Source organism: Ranitomeya variabilis, chromosome 6, assembly GCF_051348905.1.
Source record: "Ranitomeya variabilis isolate aRanVar5 chromosome 6, aRanVar5.hap1, whole genome shotgun sequence".
NCBI classification, from domain to species: domain Eukaryota; kingdom Metazoa; phylum Chordata; class Amphibia; order Anura; family Dendrobatidae; genus Ranitomeya; species Ranitomeya variabilis.
In genome coordinates this window covers 390,464,519-390,487,403 of record NC_135237.1, presented here as the reverse complement: position 1 = coordinate 390,487,403, position 22,885 = coordinate 390,464,519, and the positions used below count along the sequence as shown (strand labels likewise).

At 42.7% G+C, this 22,885-nt stretch overlaps 1 protein-coding gene across 2 annotated transcripts in view; it reads right to left on the bottom strand.

Annotated features, from left to right (window-relative positions):
* Window positions 1-22,885, bottom strand: part of RTTN (rotatin) — a 273,895-nt gene that overhangs the window by 57,180 nt on the left and 193,830 nt on the right. For both annotated transcript variants that reach the window (XM_077270109.1, XM_077270108.1), the window contains exons 34-36: window positions 19,247-19,324; window positions 6,731-6,917; window positions 5,699-5,781 (exon numbers count right to left, since the gene is read on the bottom strand). In XM_077270109.1, the coding sequence (XP_077126224.1) occupies window positions 5,699-5,781; window positions 6,731-6,917; window positions 19,247-19,324 (348 nt within the window). The remainder of the gene's footprint in view (window positions 1-5,698; window positions 5,782-6,730; window positions 6,918-19,246; window positions 19,325-22,885) is intronic.

Below are 22,885 nucleotides of genomic sequence, written 5' to 3'. Positions count from 1 at the left end.
TGTTGGCCCAAGTCTAAATTATATAAAGTGTCGATGAAAGGAAAGAGATTGACAAATATTGTAGGTTTGGAAAAATCAATCTCTTCTACAATGAAGCGCACCTCGGGCAATTTGCCTTCACACAATGCTGCGGTAATGGAAAAGCACAAATGCGCAGCTCTCTACAGAATGGAGACCGGGTCCTTTCTAAAGATGTACATATAGCTTTAAGGCAATAAAGGGCAAGGCACAACAGTGAGCGATGCCGCAAATATATTACAGAGACTAAATTAACAAGTGTCACTCACGGAGAAAACAGAAAATCGCATTCAGCGTCGTCCTAGCTCACTGGGATGATTATCCGTGCATGGATCCATAACATACAATTGTAATCATGCTGTAATTGTTAATTGCAGGCTGGTGGACACGTGTGTCAGTGTCATCAAATCCTGAAAGCTAATTTAATAGGAGGCGAATAATTGTGCCCAACATAACTCATTAGGTAAGTGTAAACTATGATCTAAATTATTGGTAAAGTAACCAACCAAAGAGTGTGCCAAAATGGCAATTACCGGATTTCATTTGCCAATCTCTAGTTATGTGACAGAAGAATAGGCAGAAAAAACGGATCACTGGAATCCGCTCCAAGGCCCGTAATTCCTAACGTGGCATAATTACATGTGTTGGCTGATGTTCATGCACTTGGATAGTTATTTTCCAATTTGTATCAAATCTTCTATTCATGATAGAACCATGATACATCAGTATAGAACCAGGGCTGTGGAGTCGGAGTCTGAGTCGTGGAGTCGATTCTTGTGGAGTCGGAGTCGATTCTTGTGGAGTCGGAGTCGATTCTTGTGGAGTCGGAGTCGATTCTGGTGGAGTCGGAGTCGATTCTGGTGGAGTCGGAGTCGATTCTGGTGGAGTCGGAGTCGATTCTGGTGGAGTCGGAGTCGATTCTGGTGGAGTCGGAGTCGATTCTGGTGGAGTCGGAGTCGATTCTGGTGGAGTCGGAGTCGATTCTGGTGGAGTCGGAGTCGATTCTGGTGGAGTCGGAGTCGATTCTGGTGGAGTCGGAGTCGATTCTGGTGGAGTCGGAGTCGATTCTGGTGGAGTCGGAGTCGATTCTGGTGGAGTCGGAGTCGATTCTGGTGGAGTCGGAGTCTGTGTCATGGAAATTGAGGTGATGAGTCGGAGTTGGAGGTTTAGCTTATCGACTCCATAGCCCTGCCAGGGCTGTGGAATCAGAGTCGTGGAGTCGGAGTCCATTTTGGTGGATTCAGAGTCATGGAAATTAAGGAGTCAGAGGCTTACCGACTCCACAGCCCTGTAACAAAGAGACCAAAATGGCTTCAAAACTTCAAGCTGAATCCCATTAGCCAACAGGAGTGGCATAGGATCTTTCAGAGGGCATAATATTGGGCTCCAAAGCTCCAGCCGAACACAACCCAACTGGAGTTGTATTTTGCACCAATCACTATCCAGGGTTTGTTCCTTGTGGGATAATTCACAAATAACATAACAGACCTTACTGATATAGCCTGTGTCTGCACTGATAAATACTGCTGTGCAATAAAAACATGGTACATGGGAGTTTATATATTCTATATAGATGGAGGGCACTCAGAATCTTCAAACTACATACCGTGGAGTCTAATATAGACTAAGTATTAGAAATGCTACATATATACGACAGGTGCAAAGTAAATGCACACCTTGGCAAAGAATGTATAGTATCATTATTTTTATCAATATTTTATCATTTTCTTCCTAAATGTAAAGTCATGCAACTTTCTAAACAGTCTTCAAATGTTATAGCATTTTGCTGCTGTGGAGTCTAAGGGTATGTGCACATGTTGCGGATTTTGCTGCGGATTTTGCCGCAGCGGATTTGGAAAATCCGCAGTGCAAAACCACTGCGGTTTTCAGTGCGGATTTTCACGCGGTTTCTTCTGCGGATTCCTCTGCGGGTTTTCAACTGCACTTTCCTATTGGTGCAGGTTGAAAACCGCTGCGGAATCCGCAGAAAGAAGTGACATGCTACTTCTTTTTTTCCGCAGTGTTTCCGCGCGGAATTTTCCGCAGCATATGCACTGCGGTTTTTGTTTTCCATTGGTTAACATTGTACTGTACACCGCATGTAAAACTGCTACGGATCCGCAGCAAAAACCGCAACGTGTGCACATAGCCTAAGTCTTTTAACTAGTTGAGAGCTCTGAAAAACTGATATAAATCAGTCCAACATCCTGCTTCTGATTGCGCTCTCCTCCCTTCTCTCAGTGTTGGGGCTCGTGCACACAATGCTATTTCCAGTCTGAGTACTATCCGTGAAAAAAAAACGGATCACACTTGGACCAATGTTTTCAATGAGGCAGTGCAGATGAACCATTTTTTTCCATTGATTGAATTAGCATGTGAATGCACAATTTTCCACCGTAATTCGGAAGAGACTCAACCATTCAAGTCCATGGGTGCGCAAAAAAACCCCAAAACAAACAAATCCAACAGTATAGCATCAATGTTACAATTCTGTAACATGGTAACCGGTAAAAGGTCTTGTGATTAATAGCTGCTGCCGTTAAAAAGCGGACTGAACACGAGCTTTACATGAACTGCACACGGATGACAAGCGAGAAAAAAAAATTCATACCAGCTTTGTGGATGACATCCTGAACCATTTTTTTTTTTTATTTGGTAATGTGAACCTACCCTTAAGAGTCAGCAGCAGCATGAATAGGATAGAACAAAGATCTGTGTGGAGAGGAGAGAAAGCATGTGCTGTCTCAGGGAAGTTATAGAAAAGAAGGAATGTATAGGAAGAGGAAATAAGTGCAGGATGGAATCTATGCTGATATATGAAAAAGAAAACAGCAATACTCTGGATATACAAATACATCACATCCAGCCTACATTACTGGGAGAGAAAATCCTACAAGAGAAAAATATTATCCAAGAAAAGCATGCATAAGGCTGCAAACTCCATATCAGGATGACTGAAAATGAATGAAGGATTGCAGATTAAAAACTGAAACGGAGTGTAATTTTATTAACTAATGGTAGCCAGCTAATCATGAGCGAGAGTGTGTGTGTGTGTGTGTGTGTGTGTGTGTGTTTCCGTCCATGTCAAAAATGTTCACAGACTTTATAAAGCAGAGAAAATTAGCGTCAATTAAATGGTAAATGCGCTTTCAATTTCAAGTAATTTTTCAGAATAAGCTTTCCTATGTGTGTAAAATGAGACATAATTTCTGACAAATATATGATTTTTATCCTGCACTTTCACAAATGTCCCCCTCTCTAAGATCTATTTTGCAATCCACTGAGTGATGAGGGGAGGAGACGAGCTGTAGTAATCGCTCTTATATACAGCTCAGCACAGACATGAGGGATTCCGGCTTTTCGTTCACTTTTTAGCTCGCAGACAAGTTGCAGCAACCATATGGAATTACACAGCTGAGCTGAGCTGAGCTGTCTTGAACAGAAACAAGCTCTGATGTGAGTTCTAACACTTGTTACCGAGCTCAGCACAATGCTTTTCTGCCTGTCTCTGTAGGTTCCCTACGCTGCTCCTCCCCTCTCCTTAGCAGGTGACGGGCTGTCACAAGACACCTGCAGTCCATCTCTTCTGAGCAAGACATTTTTCAGCTATTTTTTCACAGTGAATGATGATGATGAGTTTAAGAGGCGGAGGGGAAAAGTGTCTGATAAATGGGTAAGAATTTCTATAAGATAAGATACTCTACAAAGATTTTTATATTCGCCTGTACTATTGAATTATGCTAAATTTGTCGAAACTACAGTTCATTTTTCAAGCAGCAGTTTTTGTTTTTTTTTAATTTCAGTGCTGGAGTGGTATCACTAATCCAAGTTCCCATCCCCTAGTCTTATGCTTATCAGCCGCTATCTTCAGCTGTTCCTGACTTTGCTGTGGCTAGACCCACCATCTTGTGACTGCGGCTTCTGACTGACCGTAAGTCAGAGGTAACGGTCACACGCTCTCAGTGTAATCTTAGGAGAGCCTCGTTTTGATGATCACAGACTTACATTGGGCTGCGACCCCTGGCTCTGCCAGCAAACATCTGAGCAGTCTGTCAGGTCACAACTTGCAGAAGATGATCGGAGCGGCGCCGAGAACAGATGAAGACCAGGGGCAGGGAACTTACATTAGTAGCACCAATCCAGCGCGGAAATAAAAAAACAAAACATGGAGTGGTGCTTTATACTGTACATTGCTATTTTGTCTGTTAAAACCTCTATATTAAAAACAGAAAGTGATGATAGACAGATATGGGATAGATAGATGATAGATAGATAGATAGATAGATAGATAGATAGATATGGGATAGATAGATAGATAGATATAGGATAGATAGATAGATAGATGGATAAGATAGATAGATAGATAGATAGATAGATAGATAGATAGATAGATAGATAGATAGATAGATAGCAATTGTTACCATCCACCTCTCGTGTCTCCCCTTTTCCTCATAGGTTGTAAGCTTGCGAGCAGGGCCCTCATTCCTCCTGGTATCTGTTTTGAACTGTGATTTCTGTTATGCTGTAATGTCTATTGTCTGTACAAGTCCCCTCTATAAGTTGTAAAGCGCTGCGGAATATGTTGGCGCTATATAAATAAAAATTATTATTATTATATATTATAGATATGGGATAGATAGATAGATAGATAGATAGATAGATAGATAGATAGATAGATAGATACCGGTAGATATGCAATTACATTGGCAGATGATAAAGCCTGTACAGCACCGGTAGACTGCATCGGAATCATTTCTTCCTCATTGGAGGGTAGGCGTTGGGCAGCAGTTTGTCCCTGTGTCACCGGCCGATGCCTGCTTATCTGGCTTGGCACTCTGATAAGGCCTGTGCAGCTATGGCTGTAGAAAGCTGCTGACTGACACACTTGTTAAAAATGCAGTTTCGCTTATGCTCAAACAGAAGTGGAATCCCTGGCTTTCCGAGCTTCCTTGGTTTATGTATGATGATTTAAATGTAAAAATAATATTTAAAAAAAATAATAATACAGATTGGTAGCTCATCAATAAAGATAAAACAAATAAAATTGTGGTAGATACCTAAAACATGTAAAACATAAAAATGTAGACAAATAAAATGCTCTCCAAAGCATACATGAGCACACGAGCATGGATATACTAGTACAGGACAAGTTGCATGAACGGACCAACAATAAAAGGAGGGGGAAGAAGCCTAACAGCTGATAAATGCTGCCCGATCCACAGGCAGCCGGGATCACACTGGGTGTATGATCTCAGGTATGTCTGACTCTGAAATGCTGCAGTGTTTTAGTGAAAACCGGCCAAGGACAGAGCCGGGCGGCAGACTAGAATAGTCAGACAGGCGGGTCCCCGGCGGCTTCTCTCAGTGTGTGTATATAGGGAGAGACCGGTTACTCCAGGGAAGCAAGCAGGAAGAAAACACCGGGCCACTGCCTATCCAGCTAGTCTCCGGTGCGAGTTGGTCCTAAGTGGCTCCTAACGTATGCTTTTCTCTGAAATGTAGCAGAATTTCAGAGTCAGAAATGCTTGGCTGAAATCATACAGCCAGTGTATGATACATGCTGCCCGATACATCAGCTGTCAGGTTCATTTAATTATTATTTCAATACAAAAAGTATCCCGAAAGGTTAGAAAAAAAAAAAATGAAAATGAATATTATTTACACTGGAAAGGTGACTTACTATTGTACTCAAGGTGGATTCTGAGCCGGATGTGCTGGAAACATTGGGAGCACTATTCCATACATACAGCGAATCTTCAGAGCCTGAAATGTAGATCATATCGACATCAGACTGAAATACAGAGAGTTTACAGCTACAAATTCAATGCTGCCACCTCAGGGCTCATGTTAATAATTGAAGAGCTGCTTCTTACGAGACATCAAGAAGTTGAGCTCTCTCATACCTATGGGCAGACTTTCTTATTTTTAGGAGGAGTGCATGTCAGGATTGAACTTGTAGCTTAAAAGGGAGAAATAATGGCAAAATAAGTTACCGTAGATTTGTGGCGCATGTTTGCTGTATAAAACAGGACATCTCCGGAATCTATTCATACTTTATATCGGACCCAACGTGTCAAATAACGTCCTTTTGGCACACATGGGCATTAGTGTGTAACCAATACAAAGAGATCCATACTATATGTTTTCTTTATAGTGGAAGCCAACAGGCTATATGTGACAAGGATAAGCGGAAGATTTTTCCAGCTTGCCGACTCTACAAAACCTAATCTTTAGACATGTAATTAATACATGTGAGACGATCACACTGGCAAAGTCTTTTGATATTGAACTGCCTCTGATTTCCAGAACATGTTTGCACTGCGGGAACCACAGGAGTTAAACACTCTACAGAGCCATTTCATTCTGGAGATCAGTGGTGGTCCAAGATCAGAGGCTTCACTAATGGGATCTTTTCACTTGCATCTATCAGATCACTCTAGCTGGATATTTCGCTATAAGCTAGTGAATATTCCCCAGGCACAGTACAAGGAACGAGTAAAAATGTAATGGCTTCGGAAAACCTTCATGTTCGATGCATGATGTAGAACGTTATGTTTGGTGTCTCTTTAGTTTGGCTTTTAAGTCAATAGCACTTTGAAAAGACTACTGAGCTTTCCAAAGGTTACAAGTTTATACATCTTTAAATGGTTTCATCTTACAACCTTTTCAAAGCAAGGACAAAACCATTTAATGCAAGGTTAACAATACTCACAATTAAGATTTTCTTGAATTTTACACAACTCCATGGAATTATCCAAGTCAAAAGTAAAACGTCCAAGATAGCAGTTCTTGGCCATATGGCCCACGTGTTCATAGAAGTTGTAGTCTCTCAAAAGAGCTTTGATTGCAGGTTTTCCTGTTAAAGGTGTACCTGATTCTTCATCCTGTAGGCTCGGGCCCTGGATTGAAAATAGAAAAATAAATATATCATCCTGTTCATACCTGTAGGTTTCTATATCTGCTAATGGCACATTGTTTTTAAAGAATGTCTAAAACTGTGCTGACTAGATTGGGGTAGTGCATTCCAGGGGACTGATGTAGCTTGAAAAAAAAAAAAAAAATTGGAGATGGAGGTTCAGCCCACGTGTATGGTTTTATTTTATTGGCAGACAGATGAGGGAGTAGTTTTAGGCTATGTGCACACTGTGCGTTTTTGATGCATTTTCACAGCATTTTTTCCGTGCAGAAATGGGCCAAAAATGCTATGGAATCCTTAGGCAAGCTAATTCAATGACAATCCTGAAGTGTTGTACACATGATCAGCGATTTTCCTTAAGTATTTGCAGTTTGTTTGTTTTCTGCAGCATGTCAATTCTTTTTGTGTTTCTGCAGCGTTTTTCACCCATTGACTCCAATTGAGTCAGCCAAATCTGCAGCAAAAACACAGGTATAAAAATGATTGGGGATTTGCTGAATTTTTGTTTTGCATTTTAACGGCTTCCTATTGTGTTTCCCACGCTGTCATCTGTGTGACAGCGTGGTAAACACCAGAGCGGTAGTTTTTAATCGGAAACACTACCGCTAGTAAGACCGTCTGTCAGAGAGCTGTGGGATCATGTTGTCAAATGTCAGCGTGAACCCGCAGCTGTGACTGTGACCCGCAGGCGTGGGCTGATGAGACTACTGCTTCCATCGAGCTATGTCTGCTGTCACTGATAACAGTGATAACAGGAGCCGCTGATGGGAGACAGTCTCATCTGCCAGCGTTTGTGCTCACAGGTTAAAAAAATAAATAAATAAAAAGTAAAATTACATACATATTTAAATAAAATTTTTTAAAAAACATTATACTCGCCTTAATGCCCACTCCCCGATGCCTTAGTCTCCTAGAAAAAAATGTTAGATAATATACCGACATATACTCACCTGTCCGCCGTAGTCCAGGTAATTTTGAGTGTCCCCCGGAGATCTCACGTGCAGAACAGTCACATCGAGAGATGTAACTGCTGTACATGGCCGCCGGCAATACACTGACAGGAGGTAATCGCTCCCGCTGTGTATCACTGAGCCGCTGTGAGAATTCACCGGAGTTCATCAGCTCCATGGCTCTCACAGCACAGCTGCGTGAGAACTTTCAGCTGATGAACTCCGGTGAACTCTCACGGCGGCTCAGTGAAACACTGACAAAAGGTAGTCGCTCCCGCAGTGTATCACTGAGCTGCCATGAGAGTTCACCAAAGTTCATCAGCTCCAGTGCTCTCACTTACGGCACTGCTGCGTGAGAACTTTCAGCTGATGAACTCTGGTGAACTCTCTCACGACAGCTCAATGATACACTGACAGGAGGTAATCGCTCCCGCAGTGTATCACCGGCTGACTTTGAGAGCAGTCACATCACATCACAAAACAGTTGTTTTCTGGTTATAGCCTATGTATGTTCGTTCTGTTAACGCTCCTACATAGGCTGGTGACAGTGTGTGTGTGTGTGTGTGTGTTTGTGTTTACCTATCAGTTTATTAATGAGGGTGTGGGGCTGACACCTTTTCATTACTAAGCCTAGAGTTAGGTGTTAATGACAGCTGCTGACACCAAGCCCTAGTACGGAATCAGCATGAAAAAGGTGGTGCTGAATCAAGAAATTACATCACAAAACTTTTTATTTTTTTTAATCTTTATTTAGCTCAAACAAGCATTCATTGCTGTATAAAAACACATGCAGAAAAACAAGTACAAAAACACAGCAAAAACGTGCGCACATGGCCTTAGGGCAATGAAGAGTACGCACCTTTTTGGGGAAAGGGATACATGTAAAATGTATGCTACAATGAATGGGAAAGCAGTGCAGTGACTGGCACAGCATATATAAGCATCACTGCAACAACTGGACAGAAATATAAGTCTGCCTATAGCATTCAGGATAGATTGCCAGCTTTAAAAGGAAGTTTGTCACCCCTACACTGGAAATAAATCCATGCGAACACTCATAGAGCAGTGGTCTCAAACACGCAGACCACAGGCTTCATGAGGCCCCTCAAACGGCATTCTGCATAAACCCAATAAAAATCTGTAACAAGGCTTGAAAATTGCTGTCCACAGATGTTCTCCATCCAATTTCACCGAGCTAGAGCTAGTTTGCAAAGAATTGGAAAAGCCTCTAGATATGTAAAACTGGAACAGCCATACCCCAAAAGACTTGCAGCAGTAATTATAGCATAAGATGGTCTTATAAAGTATTGACTCTGGAGGGCTGAATAGAAAAGCATGTCACCATTTTTCAGATTTATATTTTTAAAATAATTAGAAAATCATGTATCATTTTATTTGCACATCACAAATACTTGCTACTTAGTGTTGGTGTATAACATAAAATGCCAATAAAATCCAAATAAAATTGTGGGTGTGATATTAACATTTTTAGAAATGTTCATGGGGTATGAATACTTTTTCAAGGCATTGTACAGCTAAATACATTCTGTACAAATTAATTATATATGTTAGGTTCAGACATATTTGGACAGTGACACAAATAGCCTTTTAGGCGTTTACTAAAGATATTCAAGATACGGCACTATTTGAGCGTATTCACATTATAAATGGAGAAATGGTTTCGGAATTACAGCTCTGAAAGATGTAGCTGCTTTTTTTTTTATTTATTTTTTTAAAGGGACCAAGCTAATTGGACAGTTATCTCAAAAGCTCTTTAATGGGCTGCATGGGCTATTCCCTCATTGATTCATAACAATTAAGCACGTAAAAGGTCTGGAGCCGATTTGAGGTGTGATATTTGCATTTGGAAACTGTTGCTGTGAACCCACAAAATGCAGTCAAAGTAGCTCTCAATGGAAGATAAACAGACCATTGTATGGCTGAAAAAAAATAAAAAAAAGAAAGAAAAAAAGAAAACCATCAGACAAATAGCAGAACTTTTAGGAGTGGCCAAACAGTTTGATACATTCTGCAATAAAAAAAAGGCACACTGGTGAGCTAGGGAACTCAAAAGGCCTGGACGTCCACCAAAGTAAACAGTGGTGGATGATAGCAGAAACCTTCCCATGGTGAAGAAAAACCCCTTCACAACATATGCACAAGTGAAAAACATCATCCTTCCTGGATGTAGGTGCTTCAGTATCTTAATCTACCATAAAGAGAAGACTACAAGAGAGCAAATACAGAGAGCTCACTACAAGGTGAAAACCATTAATCAGCCTTGGGGTGCTCTCACACGGCTGTCACATGGGCTAAGTATGTTAATGTCACTTGGATCAAACTCACAGTTTGATCAGAGTATCACCTTCGTGTTATCGATTCTCTTGCATGAGAGAATAGTAGCACAGGTGAGGAGAACACTGAGAACTTAATTTCTCCATTCTCTGTGTCCCCAGTAATGGGACTGAACTCAGATGACATAAGAGCGCAGTCCGATGTCATAAGATTGTTTGGGGTGTGTGATCAGATTATTGGATGCACTCGCAGCATGCTGCAATTATTTTCTTATGCCGAACTGGCAAGAGAAACCAGTGAATAGTGACGTCCATGGCTTCCAGACTTCAGGTAGTTATTGGCTGCAAAGGATTTTCTATAAATTATTAAAAATGAACATTTTATTTATGGTGAAGTTAATTTGTCAAATTACTTTTGAGCCCCTGAAATGAGGAGGCTTTATAGAAAATGGTTGCAGTTCCTTAACGTTTTACTGGATATTTTTGTTCAACCCCTTTAATTAAACCTGAAAGAAGATATTTCTGGTCCTAACTGTATATACACTTTCTGTAATATATATTATATATTTTTGTATTCGTCACCAACCTCTACTAATCTCCCTGAAAAAGTCCGTTTATTGCGGCTGTCAACATTTCTATAGGCTGTGCTGTAATCGTGAACAGCATTTGAACATTTTAACAATCAGAAATGTTAGCCCTGCTTTAAATTCCTTTTCATTTCTGTTATGCCCTACTGAGTGCTGCCAAAAATAACGTTAGCAATATAATTAAGAATTAGATAACACAAGTTCTGCTACTTTGCGTGGAGTACAAATGCAGACTAAGCGATCTCTACTGCAAGGAAATGTAAATCACGAAACAGAAAAGGCTGGAAGTTTGCATAGTTATTCAGAGAAATATCAACATAAGCAGTTTTTGAGCATGACTGCTAAAAGACAAACACTGAATCACTAAGATCTGTGTAATTGAAGCTTAACAGAAAGAATTGGCTATGACAGAGGCGCTCCTTATTAACGGTGCTGGCTGTTTGGATGTGGACAGACAAACACTTAGGCTGTGGAATAAAGCTATTCAATACAAAATAAATAAAAACAATGCACAGCACTGCAATAGAATAAAAGTTCAACATGCCCTCTGTATCATTTGAAAATGAGAGCAGAAGATTACTGACTATACTGTCATAGGGCAGAGCAAAGTACTGCAGTGCGCAGGCGTTGAGCCTCTCTGACCTTTCCTGGCGCCTGCGCACTGCAGTACTTTGCCCTCAACAGGTCAGACAAAGTACGCCTGCGCCAGAGCTGCAGCATGAAGACAAGAAGAGGACGTCATCGTAACAAGATGGGAGGCCCCGGACTGGACCGCGACGCCCACCGGACCAGAACCGGGACCGCCCATGGGTGAGTATAATCTAAACTCTTTCTCATCTTTCAGGATACATCGGGGGCTTATCTACAGCATTCCAGAATGCTGTAGATAAGCCCCTGATGCTGGTGGGCTTAGCTCACCTTCGATTTTGGGGGTGACAGGTTCCCTTTAACCCCTTCCCGTCCTCCGCCGTACTATTACTGCGGAGGTCGGGTCCCCTGCTTTGAGGTGGGCTCCGGCGCTGAGCCCACCTCAAAGCCGGGACATGTCAGCTGTTTTGAACAGTGCCCGCAATAGCGGCGGGTGAAATCGTGATTCACCCGCCGCTATTAACCAATTAAATACCGCTGTCAAACTCTGACAGCGGCATTTAACCGGAGCTTCCGGCCGCGCGGCCGGAAATGATCGCATCGCCGACCCCCGTCACATGATCGGGGGTCAGCGATGCATCAGGATAGTAACCATAGAGGTCCTTGAGACCTCTATGGTTACTAATGCTGGCCTGCTGTGAGCGCCACCCTGTGGTCGGCACTCATAGCAAGGCTGCAATTCAGCTACATAGCAGCGATCTAATGATCACTGCTATGTAGCTGAGCCGATCCAGTTGTGCCAGCTTCTAGCCTCCCATGGAGGCTATTGAAGCATGGCAAAAGTTAAAAAAAAAAAGGTTTTAAAAAATACGAATAAAAAAAATAAATAAATAAAAGTTTAAATCACCCCCCTTTTGCCCCATTCAAAATAATAAAAAAAATCAAACCTACACATGTTGGATATCGCCGCGTTCAGAATCGCTTGATTTATCATAAAAAAAGGATTGACCTGATCGCTAAATGGCGTAGCGAGAAAAAAATTCAAAACGACAGAATTACTTTTTTTGGGTCACGGCGACATTTCATTAAAATGTAATAACGGGCGATCAAAAGAACGTATCTGCACCAAAATGGTATCATTAGCCAAACAAAAAACAAGTGTGGGATTGCACTTTTTTTTGCAATTTCACCGCACTTGGAATTTTTTCCCCGTTTTCTAGTACACGACATGCTAAAACCAATGAGGTCGTTGAAAAGTGCAACTTGTCTTGCAAAAAAACAAGCCCTCACATAGCCATATTGACGGAAAAATAAAAAAGTTATGGCTCTGGGAAGGAGGGGAGGGAAAAACGAGAAAGCAAAAGCGGAAAAGGGCAAGGTCGTGAAGGGGGTTAAGTGCAGCCACAGCAGCATCATCGTCAGGGACGCAGCTGTATGAGTGGCAGTAAGACCAGCCAGAAGAACAGAGCAGGTTGAGAGTCCACCACGCTCAACCTGAGAGATGAATGGGACTCTTCTTCCTACTTCTCCTCCTCCTTCCAGTGATACAGGGTGAAAGCCATGTTTTCCTGTTTAAGACAGACAAGTTGGCATATCAGATACTAGAGCCTCCAGATCAGTCCAGTACATTATGTTTGAAGGCTTGGAACAAAAGAAAAAAAAAAGACGCACACTTCTAGTTAATGAAAAAAATCAAAATGCTCATTAATATGGAATGGAAGAAACCAGAGAAGAAGGGCCCGCTGCCCTCTATTTGATGAGGAAGAAGCGGCCATGTTGGACAAAACCTCCAAAGTAAATGTGGCGGTGGCTAAATCATCCAAGAGATCTACCTCGCTCTTTGAAGATCTGAGCACTCTTAGGGATCCACTTGATAAAAAAGCAAATGTATATCTGAAGCAGACATGGGGATCTTTGATGGGGGCATTAAAACCAGAAGTTTTGGCAACCTGTATGACCAGATTGATGATGACTAAGGGTACTGTCTCACAGTGGCACTTTGGTCGCTACGATGGCACGATCCGTGACACTCCAGCGTCGCTCCATTATCGCTCCAGCGTCGTAGACTGCGGTCACACTTTGCAATGCACAGCGCTGGAGCGATAATTTCATGACGTATTTGCGATGTAGAAGCCGTTGGTTACTGTGCGCACATCGTATACAACCTTTGTTACACGATGCGATCATGCCGCCACAGCGGGACACTTGACAACGAAAGAAAGTTTCAAACGATCTGCTACGACGTACGATTCTCAGCAGGGTCCCTGATCGCAGTAGCGTGTCAGACACAGCGAGATCGTAACTATATCGCTGGAACGTCACGGATCGTGCTGTCGTAGCGACCAAAGTGCCACTGTGAGACAGTACCCTTAGTTACAGCAGTTGGAGGATCAGATTAAGAACAATGTCCCTAGGGATAAGATCCTGTCCAATCTCCCGTTAATGCTTTTCTCGCAGATGCCTCAGAACACTTGGTGACGTTAACAACCAGGTCAACAGGCCTATCAAACGCCACATGTAGGGCACCTATCAAACGCCACAGGTAGGACATGAAGGCTCAAGAGCTGGCCGGGGGATGTTCAGTTCAAGGTCAAGCTATGCTTAATCCCATGTGAACGAGAGTTTCTCTTTGGACAAGTGCTGGACGATATACTGGACAATTCAGGAAACAAGAAGAATGGATATCCCAGTATATCTATGCCACAATATAGGAAGTCCTTTCGTAAAAGGATACAACCGTCGCAAACACTTTAGAGATCAAGGGATATAGTAAAATAGGAAACCAAAAAATGGAGGTTTCAGGTTTGGGGGCCCTTCTTCAGAGCCAAGGAAGTTTTTCCAGTAACGGGCTTTCCCAAGTAGGAGGAAGGCTGTCCCAATTCCTTCCTGCCCGATTTTGGCGGCAGAAGAGATCCTTCAAAGAACAACATTGTTTGATACAGACAGACTCCACATAAATGGAAAGAAAAACAAAAGAGCAGATTTCCTGAGTCGGAATTGACTAAGACAAGGAGAATGGGAACTAAATCAGACAATATTCCAACAGATTGTGAATTGTTGGGGCCAGCCAAATCTAGACCTGTTTGCAAACAATGCAGTAAAGTAAAAAAAAATCTGCTCTCTGGATCCAAGAGAAAAACCCTATGCGGTGGATGTTCTGCAGATTCCTTGGGACTTCGATCTGACCTATGCCTTTTCCCCGTAGATGTCGATCCCTGCAGTGTTGAGGAAAGTCAGGGAGGAGCAAGTGAGGATCATTCTGATTGCACCGTTCCGGCCCAAGAGATCACGGTTCTCATGGGTAAGGATGACGTCCATATCGGATCCATGGGTCCTTCCAGATGTTCCAGATCTCCACAGTCAGGGCCCAGTTTTCCATCTGCAGAGGTCGGGCCTCCATTTAACGGCCTGGAGTTTAAGAGTCCATTATTGATTCGGAAAGAGTTTACCCCGAACTTAGCTTCTACTCTGCTTAAAAGCAGAAAACCTGTAACTACTAAGATATATGGTAGGACCTCTGCAAATTTCCTGGTTAGTTCGGGGCAGACCTTGGAAGGTAAAATACCAATAAATGCCATATTAGAATTTATCCAGAAACTTATGGAAATTAGCTTATCTATTAGCAATCTTAAGGTGCAGGTGTCAACCCTGGGGGCCTTATATAACTATAATTTTTAAGCCGATAGGTGGGTTGTTACATTCAAGGCATGTGATAGATCCAGGCCAATACCTGGCCCAAGAACACCCTCTCTGGGATTTAAAACTGTCCCTGGAGGCATTAACTAAGCCCTCCTTTGAATCACTACAAGGGTTGCCGGTCAAGACTCTCACCCTAAAAATGGTGATATTGGTGGCTCTAACTTCGGCGAGTATAGTCAGTGACATACACAGGTGTTATCAATTAACCATCATTTTATGCCGAATACTGAGAATAGGACTGTCTTAAGACCAGAACCAGCCTATCTCCTGAAAGTGGCCACCAAATTCCATAGAAGCCAGGAAATTATTCCCCACACCTTTTTTGAAAAGTCCTAAAAATACAGAAGAGCAGAAGCTTCACACCCTAGACGTTAGATGGGTCCTGGTAGAGTACTTGGTGGTGACAAAACAGTGGAGAAAGAGTCAAGCCTTGTATGTTTCCTTCTAGATGGTTAGAAAAGGCCTAAGGTAACAAGGGGTACCCTAGCTAGAAGGATCAAAGAGGACATTAGGTTAGTCTACTCCTCCAGTAAAGGTACCGTTACACTAAACGACTTACCAACGATCACGACCAGCGATACGACCTGGCCGTGATCGTTGGTAAGTCGTTGTGTGGTCGCTGGGGAGCTGTCACAGACAGCTCTCTCCAGCGACCAACGATCAGGGGAACGACTTCGGCATCATTGAAACGGTCTTCAACGATGCCGAAGTCCCCCTGCAGCACCCAGGTAACCAGGGTAAACTGTTGTGAATTCTGCTCTTGGGCTCCCTCCGGTGGTTATAAGTGGTAGTGCTGCTGTCTTTGGATCACAGCAGTCATCAGGTGTGTCCACTTAGTGCATTTCTGACTGGGCTATTTAGTCTTGCTTGACCCTTTGGTTAGTGCCAGTTGTCCATTGTTTCCTGGAGGATCCACTTCCCTGCCTGGTCTCTCTTGCTTGCTGTTCATGTCAACAAAGATAAGTGCTGGCTTTGTTTTCTGCAGTCCACATGCTGTGGGCCTGATCGTTCTAGTTACTTTCCATGTTTTGTCTTGTCCAGCTTGGTCTGTATAAGGATTTGTTTAGCCAAGCTGGTATCTCTGGAGATGCAGATATACCCTCCATGCCTTTAGTTAGATGTGAGTTTTTTGTATTTTCTGTGGTGGATATTTTCTAGTGTTTTAATACTGACCGCATAGAACTCTGTCCTATCCTTTCTATTTAGCTAGAATTGGCCTCCTTTGCTAAATCCTGATTTCAGTCTGTGTATGTTATTTCCCTCTCTTCTCACAGTCAATATTTGTGGGGGGCTGTCTATCCTTTTGGGGGATTTTCTCTGAGGCAAGATAGTTTTCCCCTTTCTATCTCTAGGGGTAATTAGTCCTCCGGCTGTGTCGAGATGTCTAGGGAGTGAAAGGTACATTCCACGGCTACTTCTAGTTGCGGTGTTAAGTTCAGGGTCTGCGGTCAGTACAGGTACCTCCTTCTCCAGAGTACGTCTCATGCTGCTCCTAGGCCACCAGTTCATAACAGTAAACATCGGGTTACTAAGTGCAGGGCTGCGCTTAGTAACCCGATATTTACCCTGGTTACCATTGTAAAAGTTAAAAAAAACACTACATACTCACATTCCGATGTCTGTCACGTCCCCCGCCATCAGCTTCCCGCACGGACTGTGTCAGCGCCGGCCGTAAAGCAGAGCACAGCGGTGACATCACCGCTGTGCTCTTCTTTACGGCCGGCACTGACAGTCAGTGCGGGAAGCTGACGGCAGGGGACGTGACAGACATCGGAATGTGAGTATGTAGTGTTTTTGGTTTTTTTTTACTTTTACAATGGTAACCAGGGTAAATATCGGGCTACTAAGCGCGGCCCTGCGCTTAGTAACCCGATATTTACCCTGGTTACAAGTGAACACATCGCTGGATCGGCGTCACACACGCCGATCCAGCGATGACAGCGGGTGATCAGCGACCAAAAAAAGGTCCTGATCATTCCCTACGACCAACGATCTCCCAGCAGGGGCCTGATCGTTGGTCGCTGTCACACATATTGAGATCGTTAGCGGGATCGTTGCTACGTCACAAAAAAGCGTGACGTTGCAACGATATCGTTAACGAAATCGTTATGTGTGAAGGTACCTTAATGTGTCAGTGCCAAGGAACTTGAAGGCTCATTCTACCAGAGCCATGGTGATCTGCTGGGCTGAGAAGGCGGAAGGGTCTATCAACTGGATATGTAAGGTGGCAACATGGTCCTCTCCTTCCACCTTCTATAAGCATTACTGGCTTGATCCGTCCTCCTTTGACGATCTACCCTTTGGGAGAAAGTGGTTACAAGAAGTGATCAATTCCTAAGGTGTTTTGTTCTATATAAATCGCTCAGGTGGTGCTGTCATGGGAGAAGGGGAAAAATCTTAGTTACTGGTAACAGGATTTTACAGAGCCCATGACAGGACCCTTATATTCCCTCCCTTTTATCACTGGTTGGTGTGCACTACTTTAGTTGGGTGTATAGTTACAAAATAGTTTGATTGGTGATGACTGTGCAAATAACTGTCTGGAGATCCTCTCATGCATGGGCTCTGTAAAATCCCATTACCAATAAGTAACTAAGATTTTAATTTTCAAAATTCTCATTTTACAAGTAAAATCTGTGTTCAGTGAAGACAGACTTTCCTATTACAGAGATAGGAGATGGAAGTTGGTACTGATAAGATTCTATGTAGATTGGAGTGGGAGGAAGGAGGTGGTTGCGCTTTAGTGCCTCCCTTCCACATAGAATCCTATCAGTACCAACTGCCATCTCCTATCGCAGTAATGGGAAGGTCAGTCTTCACCGAATACAGATTTTAACCGTGAAATGAGAAGTTTGAAAATGAAAGATCTGCCAAGGAGGAGAAAGAAGCAGATCTCTCTAATAAGAAATATTACAAAGTTTCTAATTTTTAACTATTTCTCATATTTTGATTTAGAGAATAAAAATGTAAATGATGGTCACACTATAAAGTCGTTGCCCAGTACTTTTATATTGATGGCTTTTCTTTAGGATACTAAGCAATAGTATATCGGTGGTGGTTCAAAACCCAGCAAACCCACTGATAAGCTATTCCTGACTGTACACTATGACCAGTTACAGAGCATAACAGCACAGCTCAGCTAAGTGGAAACAGACATAAAGCGGGCTACTGAAGAAGAGGGCTACTGCAGATCCCCTCCCTATTTAGTCAAATAAGGGCAGATGTGCAGTACCCAACCGCGGCCACTATATAGATGACAGAGCTATGCTGTGAAAACCCACAACTGATCACATCTGGCCACTACCAGGAATAGCTTATTGGTGGGTTTACCAGGTGTTGTACCCCCACTGATCTGATATTGATGTGCTATCTTAAGGATAGGCTATCAATGTAAAAGTCTAGGACATTCCCTTTAACTCTCTCTATATGGGTTTTTAAATGGCTTTAAGAAATGGGTTTATAAAGATGATTTTACTATCTGCTCCAGCGTTTTTTTTGTGTGTAATTTATGCATTAATTTTTATTTTGGACATATACTGATGGGCTTAAACATTGGCATTTACTACAGAAGTTAACGGAACAGCAAATAACAGACACCAAACAGAGATAAAGGTGGCAATGTGCCTGCTAACTCAATACTAGAGTGCTAGTAATTAATGGGGGTACCAGTGACCAAAAAGGGACTCCAAACATGTGGATATATGAATCCATAAGCTGATTATTCAATCATTGCAATTAAAGAACCTCTTTCGAAGGATCCTTGCAATGAACAGGTTAATCTTTTTATAACTTTTTAAGGGGGGGGGGGGAAGAAAAACACAATCCTTTTTCCCCGATTTCCTCTTTACTCTCGGTGCGTCATTCTTCTCAGAATTCGTCTAAAATTGCAGGATGCTGGCTGCCTGCAGGAGGTGATGGCTTTTCTCTAGGTACACTGTTTTAACACCGCTGAGTTATTGAATTTTTTTTTGCTCTTGAAACTGTCGAGTTAGAATGCAAGTTACTAAGGGGCGATGAGAAACGTGTCTCCGTGTAATTATATAGATCGCTGCATTGCAAATTCTTATTGCGCCTATTATTCAGGCAGTGAAGAGGACAATAATTACATTTGTTTTCTTTCTACAAAACAGTTGCAAAAAAACCCCCAAAACACCATAATAGTCACTGGCATTCTGGACATCAAATGCTACTAACCTGAAAAGTTGATTCGGTGGAATCTTCTGCATTTTCTGACATTTGGATGAGGAGCATGTTCTGCAGAATAAATGCTGCCTGAAAACAAAAACACAAGACCTCAATGCTGCCATCTAGCAGTCATTCATGGCAGGTGCAGGTAGAAAAGGGAAGCGGAATTATCATTCCAATCATTTCAGTGCTCATCATGTAGCGCTAATCATGTGTACATGTCAGGAGTAAGAGGCTGCCATTCCAAATAAAACAAGTAACATGGCAGGGCTTTTATCTGGCACAATGTACTTTTAGAGAACATTGTATTGTGGCAGAGAACAAAGCTCGTATTCAAAAGGGGATCTCCAGGTAATAAAGAAAACTAATAAATGAAAAAAGTACATTATTGCTATAGACAAACGGAAAACTACTTTTAATTATTTATTGATGCCAAATAGTGATGAGCGAGCGTGCTGGGATAAGGTGTTATCCAATCATGCTCGTGCCGAATTCTACGTTTGAGTCGCCGCGGCTGTTCAGTACATGCAGGGATTGCCCAACAAACAGGTTATCCTTGCATGTACTTTGGCTTTCGAACAGCCGCGGCGACTATTCACGCCAAAGACACTATTAGCACAAGAGCATGCTCAGATAACACCTTATCCTCATCACTAATGCCAATCTTTCCTAGGGACAAGAATTAGGATTTTTAAAGTGACCGAAGCAGAAAACCCATCCAGATCATGGTAGAAAGGATTGTGTCTCCTGGAAACACAGAAGCCTGAACAGAAGGAATGGCCGTCATATCAGAGGTCAGAAATTGGTAAAATCCCATGGATTACTTCCTAGTCCGCGCTGGCTCAGTGCAAATCGCCACTGTATTGCCAATAATGTAAGATAATTAGTGATGAGCGAATATACTCGTTACTCGAGATTTCCCGAGCACGCTAGGGTGTCCTCAGAGTATTTTGTAGTGCTCGGACATTTAGTTTTCTTTGCGGCAGCTGGATGATTTACAGCTACTAGCCTGCTTGATTACATGTGGGGATTCCCTAGCAACCAGGCACCCCCACATGTATTTAGCCTGGCTAATAGCTGTAAATCATTCAGCTGAGGTGATGAAAATCTCAGAGTACTAAAAAATACTCGGAGGACACCCGAGGGTGCTCGGGAAATCTTGAGTAACGAGTATATTCACTCATGACTATAGATAATGCATACCCAAGGCACCAGACATTCTTTTCCAATGCCTATATTGGTTATAGCATGACAAAAAAAAAAAAAAAAAAAGTTAATTTTCGGCCACAGTCACATGCACTGAAAAAACAGATTATTCTTCGTGATGAACGAATGTGCTCGGATAAGGCGGTATCTGAGCATGCTCGGATGCTTACCGAGTGAATATGTTCGAGACCCCAAGGGCTGAATGTCTAGTGGCTGTTAGACAGCATGCATGGATAGCCTGTTTGTTAGACAATCCCTGCATGTGTCGTGGCTGTCTAAGAGCCATGCAGCTGCAGGGAGAAACATTCTTCATTATACATGACTTGAGAAGGGCCGTATGTGGCCTAAGTCCCTTTTTTCATGCTGTAGCCAATACTGTAACCAATATAGGCATTTGAGAACGTCTGGTGACTCTGTCAGCCATCATATCACAGCTGAGAACCTCCATATCCATAGACAGAGCACAGGCGCACACATCATGGGCAGTAAAGTCTGACAGGATGCAGACTGCTGTTGGAGAGGACATTTTCCAAGTGCATACACTATGGAGGAAATCTACGTCTCGTCCCCGCCTCTCTTCTCCCTATGTGTGCGCCTGTGCTCGGCCTACGAGGCTATCTTGTGGTGGCATTCCTTCCTGTCAGTGCTGCATAGAAGTTGAAGAAAAGCGGGCACTCACCATCCAGGTAAAAATCCAATCTCTATTCTGACATGTCAAATGCAGGACAGACAGGGAAGAACGGGCTACCACAAGACACATGTCTTGTGGTATCCCGTTCTTCCCGGTCTGTCCTGCATTTGACATCTGGATGGTGAGTGCCCGCTTTTCTTCAACTTCTATGCAGCCGTGATTTGGACTTGTTTCAGCGTGAGCACCCGATATCCGCATTGGCTTCTTGGTACCTGAGGCAAACTGAGAATGATGGGTGATAGAACCAGCTGGGAGTGCAGTCTTTTTTCTGTTTTTGGATTCCTTTCTGTCAGGTTTCTCCTCATGGACAGTGGGCAGGGAAGGCAGGAGACTCAAGCTGTCCCGTTATGCTACAGACGGGTTTAGTCCTCAGTGATGTGACAGAAACCAGTTTAATCTCAGTAATTGCCTCCCAGGCAAAATGGGCATAAATAAAACAAGTTAGATATCTTGCAATTTTCACATTGACTACTGGAGCTATTTTAGAATGGAACTTCCTGTTCCACAAGTGGTGTGCACAATTATTAGGCACTTTGTAGTTTTGATGATTCATTTTATTATTGAACATTATTACAGTGCTGTCTGTCAGTCCGAAAAGTTACTAAACCTGAAAACTAAAAAAATGGAAACGTGAGGTTTCGTCTTAAGAGATTATCTGTGTGTGCAGAATTATTGGGAAACTAAATGAATAATGTAAATTTCCTCAGAGAGGTTGCAGTTCTGGAATTTTACATTAGCTTTTTACCTAAACGGACCCCCTAAAAGATGCAAATTGGGCTCATTTTTGGGCATGGCCTGTGAATTTTAGATATTTTCTGGATTAAGGCACAGTAAACCTACCACACATTTTGGGTGGAAATGTATGCCTGCTCATATGAGATGTAGATTTCCTTCTGTGATAAGCAACTGTCTGAGGCTATGTGCACACGTTGCGGAATGGTGTGCGGATTTTTCCGCACGGTTTTTGCAAAATCCGCAGGTAAACCGCACTGCGGATTACCCGTGGATTTGCGGAGTTTTTTTGTGTGGTTTTTGTGCAGATTCCACCTGCGGTTTTACACCTGCGGATTCCTATTGAAGAGCAGATGTAAACCGCTGCGGAATCCGCACAAAGAACTGATATGCTGCAGAAAAAACAGCTCGGTGTTTCCACGCGTACATGGTACTGTACAACGCATGGAAAACTGCTGCAGATCCGCAGCGTCAAATCCGCTGCGGATCAGCAGCAAAATCCGCAACGTGTGCACATACCCTAATAGAAAATGTATATACAGAGCATAGGGTGGGCAGGGTCAGCTTTCTCAGCTCTGCTGCATTGCTACATCTAAGACCGGATTGTGTCACACCTGCTGCACCCAGTAATCTAAGGAATACATCACTGGATTCAGGGTCTCTTTGCCTATGTCATGCTGCTCTCAAATGAGGCAGCAAAAACCTCATGACAGATTCAGTTCAAGACATCTGCACATTTTAAAACATTTGGCACAACTTATTCCATTGACTTTTTACTTTGTTTAAATTAAATATGTTAGCAGGTTTTTGCTATTTAGTCAGTGAGTACAATGATGCAGGGCCATAAGACCCGGATTCCAGCAACGTGTTACTTTCTTGACTATGTTTTGCTGATTCAATACAATCAATGTTTTATCATCAGGAGATCATCATTACAGGACAAGCCGTCTCATGCCTCCTAAACTAACCTCGCACCCAACACTGAATAGTAGGTTACTATCAATATACAGTGTACAAAG